The sequence below is a fragment of the Papio anubis genome, chromosome 6 (assembly GCF_008728515.1).
Source record: "Papio anubis isolate 15944 chromosome 6, Panubis1.0, whole genome shotgun sequence".
Lineage (NCBI taxonomy): Eukaryota > Metazoa > Chordata > Mammalia > Primates > Cercopithecidae > Papio > Papio anubis.
In genome coordinates, this window is record NC_044981.1 from 32,556,089 (window position 1) to 32,574,298 (window position 18,210).

The 18,210-nt window shown below is 58.0% G+C and overlaps 2 protein-coding genes across 14 annotated transcripts; one reads left to right on the forward strand and one right to left on the reverse strand.

The window, feature by feature from the left end:
• Positions 1 to 3,161: 3,161 nt before the first annotated feature.
• HMGA1 (high mobility group AT-hook 1) lies at positions 3,162 to 12,856 on the forward strand. Of its 7 annotated transcripts, none has more exons than XM_009204944.4 (6): positions 3,162 to 3,283; positions 3,526 to 3,638; positions 7,035 to 7,213; positions 9,346 to 9,429; positions 10,105 to 10,155; positions 11,456 to 12,856. In XM_009204944.4, exons 3-6 carry the CDS (start codon positions 7,079 to 7,081, stop codon positions 11,507 to 11,509), a joined length of 324 nt encoding a protein of 107 aa, XP_009203208.1. In that variant the 5' UTR covers positions 3,162 to 3,283; positions 3,526 to 3,638; positions 7,035 to 7,078; the 3' UTR covers positions 11,510 to 12,856. The 7 variants fall into 7 exon arrangements, with proteins under 7 accessions (XP_009203208.1, XP_009203210.1, XP_009203215.1 ...); XM_009204950.3 differs by having other exon boundaries at positions 3,198 to 3,283; positions 7,035 to 7,180; XM_009204946.4 differs by lacking the exon at positions 3,526 to 3,638 and having other exon boundaries at positions 3,170 to 3,283.
• Positions 12,857 to 13,021: 165 nt separating this feature from the next.
• Positions 13,022 to 16,074, reverse strand: SMIM29 (small integral membrane protein 29). Of its 7 annotated transcripts, none has more exons than XM_017957813.3 (5): positions 15,966 to 16,074; positions 14,284 to 14,471; positions 14,070 to 14,095; positions 13,648 to 13,753; positions 13,022 to 13,472 (listed from the first exon to the last, which is right to left on the reverse strand). In XM_017957813.3, exons 2-5 carry the CDS (start codon positions 14,392 to 14,394, stop codon positions 13,407 to 13,409), a joined length of 309 nt encoding a protein of 102 aa, XP_017813302.1. In that variant the 5' UTR covers positions 14,395 to 14,471; positions 15,966 to 16,074; the 3' UTR covers positions 13,022 to 13,406. The 7 variants fall into 7 exon arrangements, with proteins under 7 accessions (XP_017813302.1, XP_017813300.1, XP_031522912.1 ...); XM_017957811.2 differs by lacking the exon at positions 15,966 to 16,074 and adding an exon at positions 15,576 to 15,705; XM_031667052.1 differs by lacking the exon at positions 15,966 to 16,074 and adding an exon at positions 15,576 to 15,700 and having other exon boundaries at positions 14,344 to 14,471.
• Positions 16,075 to 18,210: the final 2,136 nt, after the last annotated feature.

Below are 18,210 nucleotides of genomic sequence, written 5' to 3' on the forward strand. Positions count from 1 at the left end.
AGGGGTACTGGAGATGTTGTATTTATTGGTCTGCATGCTGGTGATACAAAGGTGTTCACTTTGTGAAAATGCATCAAGCCAAATACTTAATAGAACTAAATGGAAACATCCACACTAGTTTTTTCACCTACTCAACTAGAAAACGAGCTTAAGAGTCAGCGTCCCAATATATGTAAAGTTGACTCGAACTCCCCATTCCCTGGACATTCCTGTTGGGTTCACTGAAGCTCACTGGGTCGTCCTTGAGGAAACTGTACAGGCTGACTCCAATAACCGAAAATGCTTCCTGTGGGGAAGACAGGTTCTGGTATCGACCAACCCCTCAATCCTCCAGGCCTTGACCAGGTCCTTGGCCTGGAATAGCTCCCTCTTCCTGCCTGCCCTGTCCCCAACTCCTCAGCCACCCAACTATCCAAGTCTCATGAAGGCCTGCTCAAGCCCGTCTCCTCCAGGACTTCCCTGACCACCCTGGGCTCCCATCCTCTCCTCCTGTAGTTCCTTCTAAGTCTTTAAGCGCCTGACCCCTTGGTCCAAGTTTCAAGAGTGCGGGGGACTTTGTTCACTGATGGTACCCCAAGAATTGGGCCCAGTTCCTGCTACACAGTAGGTTCTCAATAACTACTGAATGAAATGTTTTCTAACATGGCATCTCCTGTACTGCTATTCAGTTTTCTCTAGTGCAGGCTTGATTCTGGTTTCTCTAGACGTGAAATTCGCTGGGACAAGGACTAGATCCTACTTATCTTTTTATCCCTACCACTCGCTCCTCTGCTTAAGACTTATTCAAAGGGAAAAGAAAGGCAAGGCAGTGAACTCAGGGCATTTACAATCCAGAAAGCGTGGAGGTGGGGGTCAGTGAGTCGAGTTATTTGGATTTCAAGGGTGTGGGTAATCCTGGAGGGGAACAAGCTACTATATTTATTTGCCTACGAATTTATTTATACCTGCCTCCTTCCAGAGAGGGTTTGAGGTGGCTTACAAAAATACACACAATACAAGGTAAAAAACAAGTCGCTGAGGAAATCAGGCCGAGGGGAAAATAAGAGTAGGAAAAACAAGATCGAGTCGCCTTGCTAGAAGTGGGCCAAAAAGTTGGCCAAGTTTTCCCACAGCCCACTCGAGGCGGAAGTCCCTCTCCCCTCCCCGTCCCAGGGGCGGCCGCGCGTCCCACACGGACGGGAGAGATGTACCCGAGAGAGGGGACCGACAGGACCCTCTCCGCACCTCCCCAGCCGCCAGGCCGCCAACCCGGGGCCGGGCCTAGCAGCCTCGGCGGCCTTGGAGAGCGCGAAGTGGAGAGGCGCGCGGCTCTTGGGGGCAGCCCGAGCCCAGACCTGGGTCCCAGGGTGCTGGCGGGGAGCCTGTGACCTGGGAGGGGGTGCTGGAGGCTGAGGGATCGCGCCTCCACGCCACGCCGCAGAGGTTCCCGCGCTCGAAACCGAACGCCCTCCAGCCACCACCACTCACGGCCTACTAAGCGTGGGCTCGGGGCCCAAGGCACAAAGATGGAGGGAGCGGCGCGATCCACCGGCCCCACCCCCCCCCCCCCGCCCGCCAGACAAAGGGGCAGGTCGCCCCTCCCCCAGCCTCCTTCGCGGGCCCCGCCGCCCTCTCCTCCCCTCCCCTCGGGCCGCCCTTTGGTGACTTCCTCTCCCCTCCAGGGGCGGCCCCGGGACTTCTCAGGAACTGCGTTTCACCTGGACGCGGGGCGGGGAGCCGGCGCGCAGAGGGCGGCCTCCGGGCCCACCCCTAGGCCGGGCCGGCCCCAGGCCCGCGCCCTCCCCTTTGAACCCGCGCTCCCAGCCCCTGGCGCCTTCCCGCCCAGGCGCCCCCGCCCCCACCCGGCCGAGCACGTGCTGCCCGGGCCCCGAGCGCTTCCCGCCGCACGGGTGGGGGCTGGGCCCACCCCCCGCCCGCTCCCCACCCCCACCGGAAACATTCCTGCCACATTCCTGCAACTGCGAGGCCCAGCCCGCCGCTCCCCACCCCGCCTCCGCGCCGGGCCCAGGGCTTTCCTGCGTCCCCTTCACCGCCGGCTCGCCCCCTGAGGAGGGGGCTGGGCCAGGGCCTCGGCTGACCGGGAAGAAGGGGAGCAGAGAAAAACATGAGTCACAGCCGTGTGTCACTGGAGCGCATTTCAATTCCCTGCATCACAGGAGGTGTGGAAGGCCGCCTCGGGGACCGGGCGCGGGAGGTGCGCCCGAGAAGGCCCCGGGCCGGCCTGCAGGGCGCGCCTCTCCGCCTGCGCCCTTTCCTCCCCCACCGCCCTCCCCGCCATCTTCCCCTTTGGCTTCCTTCTCGCTCGGTGCAACAAGTCTTTGTTAAGCCGGGCGCCAGGCGGGCCAGGCGTGGCGGAGATGGCCTGCGTGCTCGGCCCCTGCCCTCAAAGCGCTTCCAGGCGACCTCTGGCCCACGTTTTATTTTTATTTACAGTCCCAGCGTAAGGGCCCAGGTCCCCAAGTGGGCCTGCGTATCTCCAGAACACCATCTAAGTCACCTCAAGGCATGAAGCTTCCCTTGGGTGTACCTGCCAACGAGCCAATCGTTGGTTTCGCTGGAAGGCTCCACCTTGATCATGGCTCGCTGGTGGCCATTAATAAAACACTTTGGATTTCACAAGTTTCACGTTTGGATTTCACAAGACTTGTATCTCACCAATCAACCACACGCGGGTTGACACTGAAAGGCACATGCTGACACCTGTCCGCCCAGGAGAAATCTACCAGCCCTCTATTTCAGTGAGGGGGCGGCGTGTAGGCCGCGGAACTCTCTAACGAGCGCGTTTCTCTTCACCCCCTCGGCCCGCGTGGACCCCCGTCCACCCCCGCACACCCTGGGGGGGCCTGGCCCACACGCCCAGGAAGCCCCTAGAGGTGACTCTCCCTGGGACCACTGTACCAGGGAGGAAGGATACCGCCACCCGTCACCACCCCCCGCGAGAAGCTCCTTCGTGACTCCTCTGTGCGTGCCTTCCCACACCTCCTCCGTCCGGGACTGCGAGGAGTGGGCGGTCGACTCGAGTTCGCAGCCCAGGCCTCCCACACGCCCCTCCCCGCCGTCAGCACCCACCCGCGCGGCAGCGGCGGCTGGCGGGCGGCCGCCCTTTTAAATCCCCGGGCTCATTTGCATGGCCCCGCCCCCTGAGTGACACGGCTGGCGCGGGCGGGCCCGTCCCCCCTGCCCCTGGGTCGCTCTTTTTAAGCTCCCCTGAGCCGGTGCTGCGCTCTCTAATTGGGACTCCGAGCCGGGGCTATTTCTGGCGCTGGCGCGGCTCCAAGAAGGCGTGAGTTCGCGGCCGCTCCGGTGGCTTCTTTTTTTTGTATCTATAATTTAATTAAATTATTTATTTATTGAGGCCGCGCACGGGCCGTGCCCAGCTTCCTGCCCCTCGCCATCCTTCGGGGGAGGGGGAATATTTTTGTCCCCCCGCCTGGCTGTGACACATAAATACCCCGCGGGGGCCTGGGCGGCGAGCACGCGGCGGCGGCGGTCTCTGAGCGCCTCTGCTCTCTCTCCCGGTTTCAGATCCGCATTTTGCTACCAGCGGCGGCCGCGGCAGGCCAGGCCAGTCCTGGCGCCCAGCACCGCCGCTCCCGGCAACCCGGAGCGCGCACCGCAGGCCGGCGGCCGAGCTCGCGGTGAGTCGTCCCCGGGGCCCGCGGCGGCGTGGCGGAAGGGGCGCCCGCGCTGCCCGCACGCCGCCCTCCTGCGAGCCGCCCGGGGCTGCAGCGCGCGCCGCCAGCTTTATTCCCAGGCCGGGGCGGTGCGGAAGCCGGCGGCAGGGGAGGGCCACTTGCCCGGCGCGGGGAGCGGGCAGCCCGGGGTGGCGGCGCGGGGAGGACCTTGCACCCGCTCCCCGCGCCGCGGGCTTTCCTGCAGGGCAGGGGACCGGGAGGCGCGCGGTGGGGAGGGGCGCGCAGCTGCGGCGGGCGCGAGTTGTGCACCCGGCGGGGCCCGGAGGAGCCCGGCGCACCTCGCGCGGCGGCCGCTCCCGCCGGAGCCCGAGCCCGAGCCCGGGCCCGGGTGAGGGGCGAGGAGAGACACGGGCTGCGGCGCGGCGGGAGAGTGGGGGTCAGGCGCCCCGGCTGTGGGGAAGTTCTGGAAGTGAGGGATGGGAGGAATTTGAAATTCGGCCCTACGCCCTCTCGGCCTTTCTCTCGCGCCCCCTCCGCAGATGAGGCCGGAGCGCGGGCCTGGGTTTGGGGCTTCACCCCGACCCCACCTCTGGCCTGGCCTGCGCCTCTTCAGCCCCAGGGGCCGGGCCTGCCCTCCGCCCCCACAAACTGGTTTCGCTGCTTTGCTGGGCTCTGTTGGAACTAGTCCCTTTGACTCCCCGTTTCTATTTTATTTTCTTCTGGGGCTTTATTTTGCGGGGAGGGGACGGAGGGAGGGGGCTTTCTTCCTCTCCCCCGCTCCCGCGCGCGCCAGGTTTCCTGCCCCAAGGCGGGCTTGGGTGCCCCCTCTGGCAGGAAGTGGGGCCGGGTGCACCCGCGTGGCGGTGCATGCGGTCGGGGTGCGCTGCTTTCCCGCGCCTGCAGGAGCGGCCTGCGCCCCTCCCCCCGCGCGCCCTGGCCCCTAGTCCCGCCGGCCGGCCTGCAACGGCCAGGCGCAGACACTTGCAGAGTCACCCTGGGGCCGGGTCTGGAGCCTGATGCCTCGGGGGCTTAGCCCTAGCCGCTAGGCGGGTAGGCAAAGTGGCGGGTTGAAAGGGTCTCCGGGAACCTACTTTTTCCTGCTCGCCAACTTGCTGTGTGACCTTCGGCAACTCATCAGGCTTCTCTGGGCCACCATTTTACGGGGGACGGGGAAGAAAATAAGGGAACCCCCAAGATAATTTCCTAGGGCCTTTGCTGCAGAGTCCTTAAGTATTCGAGGAGCACACTTTGCGTGCACAGCGTATGGGGGAGACAGGCTTGAGGCCCAAGCGGGCTTATTACAAAGTGAGGGATTGGGGTTAGGCCCTAAATGTAGTTCCTACAAGACAGGCCTCTGATGTTCCGAAACAGGTGGAAGAGACGAGCGTTTCTTGGCCTCACTGGAAAGGGCCTCGGGCCTTCGTTTAGTTCGTGGGGGGTTGGCTGAGGGGGATTAAAGGGTCCCCAGCAGCAAGAGGTGGGGGAGGCACCAGATGGTATGAGAGCTTCCAGGGAGACCCGCCAAGATCTCTAGGCAGGCCGGGCCAGGCTCTCTGGGATTCCGTACTGGCTTCGCCCAACTGGAACCCCCTCGATGAGGGGGCCTCGGGCAGACCTTATATGAGGTCAGCACTCGTTTAGTTGATTAATTTTGATGTTTAGTTTGAAGGGGGACCTGTGGTGTAATATAAGATTCTAATCATTGCCTGTAATTGCATAGCAGGCCAAGCCACTAATGATGGAGCAGGATAAATCACCAACCACCTTGTTTAAAAGGGTCTCCAAGTCTGAAACATTATAAGATAGAATAATTAGCAAAGTCCCGCTGTCTGGAGGGTCTCTTGATGCTTGAGAATGGAGGTCCTGGGCCCTCCAGAAATCACAAGTTTGGAAAAACGTTTTTTTCCTCTCATTGTGGTAAAAACTCTTTTTTTTTTTTTTTTCTTTTAAATTAGACACGGGGGTCCCACCGTATTGTCCAGGCTGGTCTCGAACTCCTGACCTCAAGCAGTCCTCCTGCCTTGGCATCCCAAAGTGCTAGGATTACAGGCATGAGTCACCTCACCTGGCCCATAAATCATTTTCAAATGGTCTAGTTCTTATTTTGGTTAGAGTGAAGATTTCTTTCCATTATTTTAAGTTTTTCTAAACTATTACCTAGTTTGATCCTTGAAGCAGTCAGGAGTAGTTCAGGCAGGTACCTTATAATTACCTTGATCTTACAGATTGAGAGGGTTTCAGAAGTGGAGCCGCTTGGGCCCACCCCTTACCGTGGGCAGGCAGGGATTGGTTACTGGAAAAATGTGTAGCCTAGGCCTCCGGCATCTCATCTATCTGTAGCCTGTGGATGATAAGAACTAGGATGAAGATGTGGAGAACTGTCGTTTCTAAGCCTGTAGTACAGGGTGTTCAAAATACTGGTTGCAGGCCATCCTTCCAATGGGAAGTTTTAGGAAAACTAAAAATTGACAGGGTTAATTAAACCTCAACAGACCCTTAAGAAGAAGGAAGATGCTAGAAAATGACCAAGAAGCTTTTAGGATGAGCCCTGCCAGGGGGCCAGCTAGGGTCTGTTAGACGGTGCATTTCAGTTGGGAGAATTCCCTGCCCATCTGACAAAGTCCCATCTGACTCCAGTTGGGCAGAGAAGGGGTAAGGGGAAAGAGGATGGCCTTTGGCTTTGGGCTCCCTTTCCTCCACCACCTCACCCACCCTGTAGCTTCAACCATCTCTTCCCTCCCTCAATTATACCAATCTTTGAATCGTCCAGGGATTTACCCTGGGTGAGAACAGAGAAGAGAGCTGATGGGTGGGCACCCCCTAGCTATGTGATTGACTCTTTTCGGTCCTGAGTCTTGGACCTTGCCAGATAGGCAATATTGTCAGTGAGGTGGGCAGGGGATCAATGTCCGTAGCTGCCAGATCGCGAGGTCTCATTCTTTCCATTTTTTCCCTAGTCCCCACTGAACTGCGTAGACTGGGTTTTCTCTTAAAGGCAAAGGGCAGCAGTTGGCTACAGAAGGAGGGGATGCTGGCAATATGTCAGACCCCACCTCCCCACACCTTTGTCCCAGGGCGGCCTCACCCATGTAGCTAGGTCTGGGCTGGCTGTACCTCCTGGGACCCCCCCACCCTGCTCCATTGGGGCGGTGTTAAGGCAGGACAACAAAGAGCCCTTCTTAACAGGAGATAGATAAGGAGCTGATTAGGGCCAACGGCCCTTCCCCGCCCTTGGCAGCATCTGGGGGTGGGCAGACCCCTCCATCCTGGGCAGAGTAGGAGGCCTCGGGGCCCCTGGGAGCACAGTTTTCTGCAGTGTGCCTTGAAGGTATGGGTGATGAAGAGGTAGAAAGTGGCTGAAGTGAGATGTTTGTCTAAAAGCACTTTTCTGTTTCCCAGCATCCCAGCCATCACTCTTCCACCTGCTCCTTAGAGAAGGGAAGATGAGCGAGTCGAGCTCAAAGTCCAGCCAGCCCTTGGCCTCCAAGCAGGAAAAGGACGGCACTGAGAAGCGGGGCCGGGGCAGGCCGCGCAAGCAGCCTCCGGTGAGTCCCGGGACAGCGCTGGTAGGGAGTCAGGTGGGTGTCCAAACCTTTCCTTCACTCGGTTTACCCTTTGGGGCTAGGGAGGTGCCTGGAGTTTCATTCAGCAGGCGAGAACATGCATGGAGGGTGCAGAATAATTCTGTGCAGTAAGCATGTGGGTGTGTCCTCCCACCTGTGTGTACTCCTGCCGCACTTGCAACTCTGCTCAGATCTCTAGAGACCACCAGGAGAGAACGGGGGGCCGAGGAATTCAAGATGAATTCTGAAGCCAATGGCAGAAAGTCAAACCTAAAGCACCCCAGAGGTCATGTACCCAGTGCTTACTTAAAACATTCACCTTTTTCTTAATTTCCAGTCCACTGTGGACCGGTGATTTTAAAATGTAGTAAAGATGAATGAACAGCCGGATGCGGTGGCTCACGCCTGTAATTCCAGCACTTTGGGAGGCAGAGGCGGGCAGATTACTAGGTAGATTGAGACCATCCTGGCTAACACAGTGAAACCCCGTCTCTACTGAAAATACAAAAAATTAGCCAGGCCTGGTAGCGGGCACCAGTAGTCCCAGCTACTCTGGAGACTGAGGCAGGAGAATGGCCTTGAACCTGGGAGGTGGAGCTTGCAGTGAGCCGAAATCATGCCACTGCACTCCAGCCTGGGCGACAGAGCGAGACTCTGTCTCAAAAAAAATAAATAAATAAAAAAGATGAATGAACAAAAATAAAAACACACAGAAGCTCAGGGTTTTTAATAATTAGTTTCAGTGCACGTAAAATGATTTTTGTCAATTTGCTGTAAAGTTTCTGAGTACTTATGGTTGATTCTTGTACTTCCTCATCCCAGGTGAGAAACAGGTACCTGCGTGGGCCTGCACCTGTTCATGCACAGGCCATGTTATGAGTAGTTCTGGAATGGGCATTGCCCCTGGCACTGTAGATGGAACTTGAAGCCCAAGAAGTCAAAATGTTGGGGAGTTTGTGTCAGTGACCCTCAGAACCCTGGTGCTGCTCTCCCCACAAGGTCCTCATAGAAGGATGAGGCTGCCAGCCTGGCACTGTGGGGCACCCTAGGGAGCATGGCCACTTGGGCTGGGGGGGGGCCGTATTGGCCTCTTACAGAGGCAGCTGTCACCCAAGTGAGGGGTGGCTGTTGGTGAAGCCCAGTTACTTCCCTTCCCTGGGGAAGGAGGTAAGAGGAGTTGAGGTTGACCTCTGCCCTTTAAACATGATATAGGTTGTTCACCTGCAGGTTTTCCCTGTCCATAAGGTGGAGAGTGGTCTGTGCTGACCTGGGCCTAGGGAGACATGAGCTGTGATGAGTCTGCTGTGTTGGAATTCGGCAGCCACCTTTAGAGCCTGGGGTGGGATCATTTGTCCTCTTAGCCTAGCTCCCTCAGCCTCCCCTCCTATCCCAGCTGTTAGCCATGGTCAGTGGGTCAGTGGGAGGTATCAAGAGGGGTGCTGGATTACTGGATCCTGGTTATAGACAGGCCATGGGCAGCCCCCTAGGAAACAGTAGCTGGCGCGCCTTCACCGTGTACCTTCTATGCATTATGCAGCAGCTTTTTATTCTATTTAGGGCTTATTAAAATTTCAATGGGAATGATGGCAGGGATCTCTGGGGTCCGGCTGTAATTCCCCTTCTCTGGGGGCAGCCTGGATGGGCTCCAGGTTTGTAAGTGCAGGCAGGGAGTGTGTGTCCAGCATAGGTCATCTGAGAGGGTGGGCAGTGATCACGGGACAGTGCTAGATAACCATACATTACCCATTTAATCTCCATGACAACCCTGCGAGGGAAGTCTTTACCATTTATAGATGAGGAAACTGAGGCTCCAGCATTACGTATCCTGCCTAAGATCAGTGTCAGAACTGGCACTTGGGCAGAGCCACCTAACAGTATCTTTCTGTCCCCAGAATGCTTTTCCTAGGGGTCTTCTGGGCTCTTGTCATTTTGCGTCTTAGAAATCCGCAGGGAGGCAAGGGGAGGGATGGGAGGCACTTTGCAAAGATGCTCAAACTGGAGCTTTGGATCCTGAAGGGATTCCTGGGTCAGAGGTGGTTCTTGGTTCCTGCTGACTTAACCTTGTTGAGGAGGCAGAGGGCTGTGTCTTCTAAGGGGACGGAAACACAGGTAGTGACTGTCCCTGACTATCCTCTCTGTCTTTACAGAAGGAGCCCAGCGAAGTGCCAACACCTAAGAGACCTCGGGGCCGACCAAAGGGAAGCAAAAACAAGGGTGCTGCCAAGACCCGGGTGAGACTTGAGATGGGACCAGCCCTGGGTGGATGACCAGCAGAGGATCCCCTTGTTGGCTCCATGGCCACGGCTGTGGGGAGGTCTGGGAAGGGGCTCAGTCATCCCAGTTGTGCACCCCCTTCCCTGGTACAGGGGTGGCAATGAGTCTTTGCTAATTGGGGAGAGTGGGGCAGTGACTAAGGTCTCACTTCTGTGGGGTTGGTCCTGCCCAGGACAATGCGGAGATGAGGTCAGAAGTCCCACGGCTTTCCTGATCTAGAGAAAGGCGGAGTGGGGAGAGTGGAGGGTCCCTGCCAGCCCCTGGGCTGAGAATGTTACCTTCTCCTCTTGGGGTCCCCTGGAGCCTGAAGGGGTGGGGACAGGCAGCAAAGGCCAGATTCACAGTGGCATCAGCCTTTCAGAAAAGTTGTTTTGTTTTTTATTTTATTTTTTTAAGACACGACTCATATCCTCTGAGTCATGGGTGGAGATGGGAGTAGGGGGCGTGTGTGTATGTTGAGGGGGCAAATGTGGCTGGCCAGTCATCGCCAGCTGGACTTGGGTGGGCCTGTTGGGTGAGAGTGTTGGGCCGCCCTGAACAGGCAGGTAGGTCTCCCCCTCCCTCACCATTGGGCATCAGGTGAGCACTGTTGAGCATTTTGGACTTAGGAGATATTTTCTCTAACTCTCTAGAAAACCACCACAACTCCAGGAAGGAAACCAAGGGGCAGACCCAAAAAACTGGTAGGTGAAGAAGCAGACTGCTGCTTACCTCGTGGGCTCTTTGAGTGAGGGTGTTAAGAGTACATAGTACCTAATGCTATGCACCCCCTATGGAAAGGCTGTCCCTGACCTGCTGGGACATCAGATTTTATAGAAGTCCAGAGCGGGGAGGGTGCCTGGCCTGGGCTGTGCCCATGAGAAGTGAGGGGTCCCAGGTACAAACCAGACCACATCCCCCTGCCCTGCCCTAGTTGTGTCGGGGGTTCCTCTCCTGCTCCTAGAATCCTCAGAACTTCTGGGGGAAATCTGGGAAGTCATCTAGCCTGTGTCCCCCTCAATTAGAGATGAGGAAAGGAAGCCACAGGGGCAAGGTTTGTCCTTCCTATCATCCTCTGGAGAAGAGAAACAGTGAAGGAGCTGGGCCCTGGGAGGGGTCAGTGCTGGAGTTCTGATGTGACCCACCACACTGCACTGAAGGGCACCATCCACTTCTGGGCCCTCAAACAGCTGGTGGAAAGGCTCGGTGGGCTGAGTCAGGAGGCTGCCTCTAGGGGGCCACTGCAGTTAGGGTCACCCCAGCCTTCCAGCTCCTGGCCTTCTCTTACCCCCAGCCTGCCCCCTCAAATCCCTGAAGCTGTCATTCCTCGAGCTGAGCCACTGCTGGGGTGGAGGGGGGTAGGGGGTGCTGCTGGCCAGGCCCCAAGAGTGAGTAACAGGAAACAAGTTGTTTTGGAGTTTGTGCGTGGCACGGGGGCTGTAGCCCCGTGTGGTGTCCCGACATTCCCGCCCAGTGAGTGAGCCCCGGCAGCACACACTTCCACTTCCTCCCCACCCCGGCCTGGGGTCAGCCCTCGGCCACTCCCGAGGGCCAGGGCACCACAGCGCAGCATCTGCCCCTGTGGGCCAAGGACCTGGTTCCCCTGCACCCACCAGAGGGCTCATGTACCTTCCAGCCACCCCTTCCCATTTCCTCCCCCAGCCACCTCCTCCCCACCTCTTCTCCCCTAGGGAGCCAGTCACGTCCTGAAGCTCAGTGCTGCCCTGAGCTCTGCCCTCCTGTGCTCCATGGGCTTGGGGGCCAAGGGGGCTTGGCTTCTGGCTCTGGGTGACAGCAGCATGTGTGTGGGGTTTTTTCCTCCTTTTAAATTCTTTTTATGAATGAAGCCGGGCCGTGGAGGTTGCTGAGTCACCCACACACTCAGCCCTGACTCATCCCTCTTCAGGAGAGCCAGGGAGTGCAGGGAGCGGGTGGGGGCCAGCCTCTGGGGGTGGAAGAGGGGGGCCAGGCCAGAGCTCACACCAACAACTGCCCACCTCGCAGGAGAAGGAGGAAGAGGAGGGCATCTCGCAGGAATCCTCGGAGGAGGAGCAGTGACCCATGCGTGCCGCCTGCCCCTCACTGGAGGAGCAGCTTCCTTCTGGGACTGGACAGCTTTGCTCCGCTCCCACCGCCCCCGCCCCTTCCCCAGACCCACCATCACCACCGCCTCTGGCCGCCACCCCCATCTTCCACCTGTGCCCTCACCACCACACTACACAGCACACCAGCCGCTGCAGGGCTCCCATGGGCTGAGTGGGGAGCAGTTTTCCCCTGGCCTCAGTTCCCAGCTCCCCCCGCCCACCCACGCATACACACATGCCCTCCTGGACAAGGCTAACATCCCACTTAGCCGCACCCTGCACCTGCTGCGTCCCCACTCCCTTGGTGGTGGGGACATTGCTCTCTGGGCTTTTGGTTTGGGGGCGCTCTCTCTGCTCCTTCACTGTTCCCTCTGGCTTCCTGTAGTGGGACCTGGGAGGGTTCCCCTGGCCTTAAAAGGGGCCCAAGCCCCATCTCATCCTGGCCCGCCCTACTCCACTGCCCTGGCAGCAGCAGGTGTGGCCAGTGGAGGGGGTGCTGGCCCCAGGATTCCCCCAGCCAAACTGTCTTTGTCATCACGTGGGGCTCACACTTTTCATCCTTCCCCACCTTCCCTAGTCCCTGCACTAGGTTGGGCAGCCCCCTTTGGCTCCAGGAAGGCAGGAGGGGTGTGTCCTTACTCCCGCTTCACTGTGGCCACAGCCCCCTTGCCCTCCGCCTGGGATCTGAGTACATGTGGTGGTGATGGAGATGCAGTCGCTTATTGTCCAGGTGAGGCCCACGGGCCCTGTGGCCGTCACCTGAGGTGGGCTGGGGCTGCTCCCCTCACCCTACTTTGCTTCCGCCACTCAGCCATTTCCCCCTCCTCAGATGGGGCACCAATAACAAGGAGCTCACCCTGCCCTCTCCCAACCCCCCTCCTGCTCCTCCCTGCCCCCCAAGGTTCTGGTTCCATTTTTCCTCTGTTCACAAACTACCTCTGGACAGTTGTGTTGTTTTTTGTTCAATGTTCCATTCTTCGACATCCGTCATTGCTGCTGCTACCAGCGCCAAATGTTCATCCTCATTGCCTCCTGTTCTGCCCACGATCCCCTCCCCCAAGATACTCTTTGTGGGGAAGAGGGGCTGGGGCATGGCAGGCTGGGTGACCGACTACCCCAGTCCCAGGGAAGGTGGGGCCCTGCCCCTAGGATGCTGCAGCAGAGTGAGCAAGGGGGCCCAAATCGACCATAAAGGGTGTAGGGGCCGCCTCCTCCCCCTGTTCTGTTGGGGAGGGGTAGCCGTGATTTGTCCCAGCCTGGGGCTCCCCCTCTGGTTTCCTATTTGCAGTTACTTGAATAAAAAAAAATATCCTTTTCTGGACTGGAGTCTACTGTGGTGTGTGCCCCTAAAGCCTGGGGCAGGTAGGGTAGGTGACACTTGGGTTCTGGCCCTGTCCTTCAGGCTGTGGGAAGGAAGGGGAAACAGCACTGGAATCACCTCAGAGGAAGGTCATTTTAAGCCTCTTGATGAAATCAACAAAACCCCTAGCCACAAAACGTTTTATTTACAAAATATATACTGAATACTATACATCTGGCCCCATCACCATGGAAACAACTCCAAAGCCCTCCTGGGGATTTATGCCTAAGTCAAGCCCAGGAGGGCTAGAGAAAGCAAAGGTGTCTCCCAGCCGCCCCCATCCCAGAAGGAAAACCTCCCATGAGTGCCTGTGGGTGGGCAGTGAGCTCGACACCCACAAAGGGCAGAAGGCCTGGGGGCAGTGAGGGCGTGGGAAGCAGATGCTGAGGGTGGGTGGAGGGAGAAATGGAGACCCAGCACCCAGCAGGGGGAGCCAGGGGAAGCAGGCTGACGGCAGGGCCCCAGGCAGTCCAGGACGGCAGGCTCTGAAGGGTGGGGCAAGGGGGTCAGGTCACGTCTTGACATCCATCAGTGGCATCCGCTTGTGCTGGTAGCCACTCTGCCAGCCATGTACCACCTGTCGGGCAAGAGACCACACCACAAGGCTGGGCTGTGTTCCATGGGAGTCTGCAGCACTCAGTTACAGCCCAAGTAAGCAGAACCAGGCTCTGGTTTCAGTGTGGACGAGTATGGCTGGGAACAGGGCTAACCCCCACCTTGCCTCATTCTCCCCCGGGCGTCCAAGTGCTCACCTTGGGGTCTCCCATGTCAGAGAGCAGCTCCTGCTCAGCCTCATGCAGTTCCTCGGCTGGGTCATAGCTGTACATGGGGAGCAGGTGATGGCGCAGCCGGTCCACCCTGGGGAGCAGGGGAGGGGACTCAGCCTAGGAGGCCCCCCAACCCTCATCAAACACCTGGCTGCCCCATCTCGCCTCCCTCTCCCAGGCAGGGGCACTTCCAGTGGGTGCCTTTTGGGACACACTATAGTTCCAAGAATACAACCCTGATTCTACAAAGGGACTTTCCCCAGTGAGTAACCTCAGGCTGGGGCAAGGAAAACAAAATTCAGGCTTGTATCAGGATGGCTTCTTTCTTACAGAAACCTCAGAGCCTATGAGCAGGAATTTCAGAATGGGTGTGGGGATAGGGCAGGTGGGGAGACAGGGACACTCACCGCTTTTTCTTCTGTACATACATCACCTGCAACAGAGACAGCACTGTGGGGGCTGCTGAGCCCGGGAAGGCCCACAAGCAGAGAGAGGCCCACCTCCACACCCTTCACTCCCTCAACAGGACAGTGGGGACTCTGTGCAGACTGGACCAGGCCCACCCAGCCCCTGCCTTAGCAAAGCTGTGGGTGTCTGTCTGTGTATATGAGGGCTCCTTACCACAGCCACCACCACCCCGACCAGGGTGATGAGGAAGAAGGGCCCCAACACATAGCCCACCATGGAGTCGCTGTTGGCCTGGGGGGCATTGGGCACAGTGGTGTTACTCATGACATCAGCAGCCGGAGGGCTGGGTGGTTGGTCAGCATGGGCAGTGGCACTTCGGGAGGGCGCCTCCACTGGGCTCCCTGGGGAGGAGGAAGGGAGGTTATCAGTTGCACCCAGGTGACATCCAGACTCTGGATCCCTCCCCCAGAGCTGGAGATCTATGAAAACTGGTCCCAGGTCAAATCCTGGGAGGAGGGATCCTCCAGGTAGATGTACCGGGTGTAACCCTCCAGTGAGTCTTGGCAAATCCTGGCAGGAAAGGGGATCAAGGGAAGGCCTGGATCCAGGGCTGAGTCCTGCCCAACTCCTATCCCTATATCAGGGCGGGGCCCAGCTAGAGACATTTACAAGTCTCAACTTCTGGGGAAAGAAGTGCAGGTTTCCAGTGCCTGCCCCAGCCCTTTTGGGGCATTGGGCTGCCAGTACCTGTCCAGTGGAGCAAAATGGATAAATGAGGTCTAAAGGAGGGACCTGCACTGCAGCCAGGGGTGAGGTGGGAGCATCTGAAGGAGTTCCGCTTCCATCCTGGTCCAATCCCACTTCAAGCGATGGGCTCCATGCCTGAGTTCTATGCCCTTGTCCCTGGTGTCACCTCAGACATACAGCCCGAACACCCTCTGCCCCATCGGTTTCGTGTGCCAGGGTGGACACGAGTGGGTAAAGCTGGATTGTATCTTCAAGATGATGTCACCTTCCTCTTGTCTCCACCCAGGGCTCCGCCCAGGTCCCTCCCCTCCTGGCCTGGGCTGACAGGCAGAGGTGGAGAGGGTCAGTCCCCATCGACAGAAGCAAAGAGATCGTCCTGGGGCGGTTTGCACGCTGATGGCCCAAGGTCCGCGACCCAGGTTCGCTTGAGTCTCTATCAGAGGGCAAGGTATGAACGACCTACCCCCGTGTCCGTAGGGCACGGGGCATCGAGCTTGCCCTTACCCAGTCGTATGCTCATCGTCCCAGGCCAAGGGGGCATGCCAGGGTGGGGAGGGCGTCAGGCCGCTGCTAGGATGCGGGCCAGCAACAGTGGACAGGAGGTGGTTCCCACGGCGCTGGGAGGCTCAGGCCGGAGGTGGGGGGTGTTGGGGGACGCGGAGGAGCCGCCCCGCGCCCGAACATCCTGGAAGCCTGGCACCCCGAGGCGTGGACCCGTGCCGGCGCTCTGCAGCCCAGCCGGCCTGGCCATGCCTTACCTCCCGCCGCTGCAGCCCCGACAGGAACGCCCTCGGTTGGCTCCCCGGCCCCGGAAAAGCCGTCAGGCGCGTGATCAAAGGACCCGGGGAAATGGGCCGGGCCTTAGCGCCTGGGCGCAGCCAATCCGGTAGCGGAAAGCGGGTGGCCTGGAGATTTCTGGAGCCGCCAATCCGGAGGCGGGGGTGGGCGGTGCGAAGGCGGGGACAGCGGGGCTTGCAGGGTCCGCCCCGCGGCGGCAGGGGGCAGCCGAGGGCTACGCAGCGGGGGAGGAGCGGGCGGGTCGGGGCAGGATTGGGTAGGGCGGGGCGCGCGCAGTTTTCCGGAGGCCCCTGGCCCTCCCGCGTCAGCAGTTCGGATTCTGGGAGATCCCGGGCGACCACCTCACTCACCCGTCTCGTTGCAGCCAGAGTAGGGTCGCGCCGCGCTCTAACGTTGAGCCCAGGCCCTTCGCGGCAGGACCCTGCTCCGGGCCCTCTCGGCCTCCTTCTGTGTTTGTTCCCTGGCCTTCGGGCTGTGCTCGACTGGTAGAGTGCGGCAGGACTGGGCTACCGGGGGCCCTGGCACGCCCACCTTCTCTGCGCCTTTTTTTTTTTTTTTTTTTTTTGAGATGGAGTGTGGCTCTGTCGCCCAGGCTGGAGTGCAGTGGCGCGATCTTGGTTCACTGCACCTGGGCTCAAGCGATTTTCCTGCCTCAGCTCTCCAGTAGCTGGGATTATAGGCGCGCACGCCCGGCTAATTTTTTTGTATTTTTAGTCGAGACAGAGTTTCACCGTGTTAGCCAGGCTGGTCTCGAACTTGTGACCTCAAGTGATCTGCCTGCCTCAACCCCCCAAAGTGCTGGGATTTCAGACGTGAGCAGCCGTGCCCGGCCTATTGTGAGGATTAAATGATGACATGAGCAGGGAGCTTACCACATAATATCCCCTGAAAGGTTAAGTTACTCCTGTTCACCTGTTTTCGGTTTTAGGGAACACACGAAGCGGCGGGGTGAGGTTCCCCTGGGTCAAAGGCAACTTGCTAAGTTGGTAAACTTGGGTCAAAGCTTTTGTGGTCTTATCATTAAAATGGCACACATTTACTGGGAAAATCTGACTAAGGCCAGTGGAATTTACCAGTGTCAATATTCTGGTTGTGATTATTACAGTTTTGTAAAACGTTATCATTCTGGGATTTTTTTTTTTTGAGACAGAGTCTTGCTCTGTCACCCAGGCTGGAGTGGGAGTAGCTGGAACTAGGGGCGCCCGCCACCAGGCCCGGCTAATTTTTTTGCATTTTTAGTAGAGACAGGTTTCACTGTGTTAGCCAGGATGGTCTCGATGTCCTGACCTCGTGATCTGCCCACCTCGGCCTGCCAAAGTGCTGGGATTACAGGCATTGGGGGAATTTAAGCAAAGTGTACACAATCTCTCTGTATTATTATTATTATTATTATTCTTTGGAGATGGAGTCTTGCTCTGTCAAGCAGGCTGGAGTGCAGTGGCACGATCCTGGCTCACTGCAATCTCCGCCTCCCAGGTTCAAGTGATACTCCTGCCTCAGCCTCCCAAGTAGCTGGGACTACAGGCGCCTGCCACCATGCCCGGCTAATTTTTGTATTTTCAGTAGAGACGGGGTTTCACCATGTTGGCCAGGCTAGTTTCGAACACCTGACCTCAGGTGATTCGCCCACCTCGGCCTCCCAAAGTGCTGCGATTACAGGCATGAGCCACCGCACCCGGCCTCTCTGTATGATTATTTTTTTCTTTTTTTTCTTTTTTTGAGATGGAGTCTCACGCTGTCACCCAGGCTGGAGTGCAGTGGTGCGATCTCGGTTCACTGCAAGCTCCACCTCCCACGTTCACGCCATTCTGCCTCAGCCTCCTGAGTAGCTGGGACTACAGGCGCCCGCCACCACGCCCGGCTAATTTTTTGTATTTTTAGTAGAGACGGGGTTTCACGGTGTTAGCCAGGATGGTCTCAATCTCCTGACCTCGTGATCCGCCCGCCTCGGCCCCTCAAAGTGCTGGGATTACAGGCATGATCCACCGTACCCAGCCCTCTCTGTATGATTTCTTACAACTATATATGAATCTACAGTTACGTCAAACGTGTATGTGTGTGTATACATATGCATATATATTTTATATATATATAGTTTTGTAGCAGACCCTCCTCTACCCCCCCAAAATCACACACGATTGGGAAAACTGACTGGCAGATTATGGAAACCACCCAAGAACATCAAGGTTCTGGCAGCTGAACCAGGCTAAAGCCCTCCTGGATCACCAGGTGGTAATGGGCAAAAGGCATGATCTAGGTCACCCTGTTCTTGCCAGAGGAACCCTTAGGGGCAGATGTGAGGTTCTGGGAGCCCAGGCCCTATTAGCTAGAGGCAGCCAATGGTGCCAACATGGGTGAATTGCTTCGTCTGGTCCAGCTACAGGTTTCCTCAGGCCCTTCCAGGGAAGGCTGGATGAGGGCAGGTCTGGTGCAGAGGTCAGAGGGCAGATGGGAACTTTGATCCCTTGTCTCCAGACACCACCATCTGACTGTCGTGGGGAATCAAGGATGGAGGGAAAGGATTGAAAGAAATGCGTGAGTCTGGAAGCTCCAGTTGGATCTCCTACTGCTCTCAAGCTTTTGAGTCTGGAGAGT

What these genes read in the sequence shown, in the direction of transcription:
- HMGA1 (XM_009204944.4), top strand. Translation starts at nt 7,079, where the DNA reads ATGAGCGAGTCGAGCTCAAAGTCCAGCCAGCCCTTGGCCTCCAAGCAG. An exon ending in CAGCGCTGGTAGGGAGTCAG is followed by an intron (nt 7,214 to 9,345) that starts GTGGGTGTCCAA and finishes CTGTCTTTACAG; the next exon opens with AAGGAGCCCAGCGAAGTGCC. An exon ending in AGGGTGCTGCCAAGACCCGG is followed by an intron (nt 9,430 to 10,104) that starts GTGAGACTTGAG and finishes CTAACTCTCTAG; the next exon opens with AAAACCACCACAACTCCAGG.
- SMIM29 (XM_017957809.2), bottom strand. Translation starts at nt 15,358, where the DNA reads ATGCCCCCTTGGCCTGGGACGATGAGCATACGACTGG. An exon ending in GACGATGAGCATACGACTGG is followed by an intron (nt 14,472 to 15,321) that starts GTAAGGGCAAGC and finishes CCTCCTCCCCAG; the next exon opens with GGAGCCCAGTGGAGGCGCCC. An exon ending in TATGTACAGAAGAAAAAGCG is followed by an intron (nt 13,754 to 14,069) that starts GTGAGTGTCCCT and finishes CCTGCTCCCCAG; the next exon opens with GGTGGACCGGCTGCGCCATC.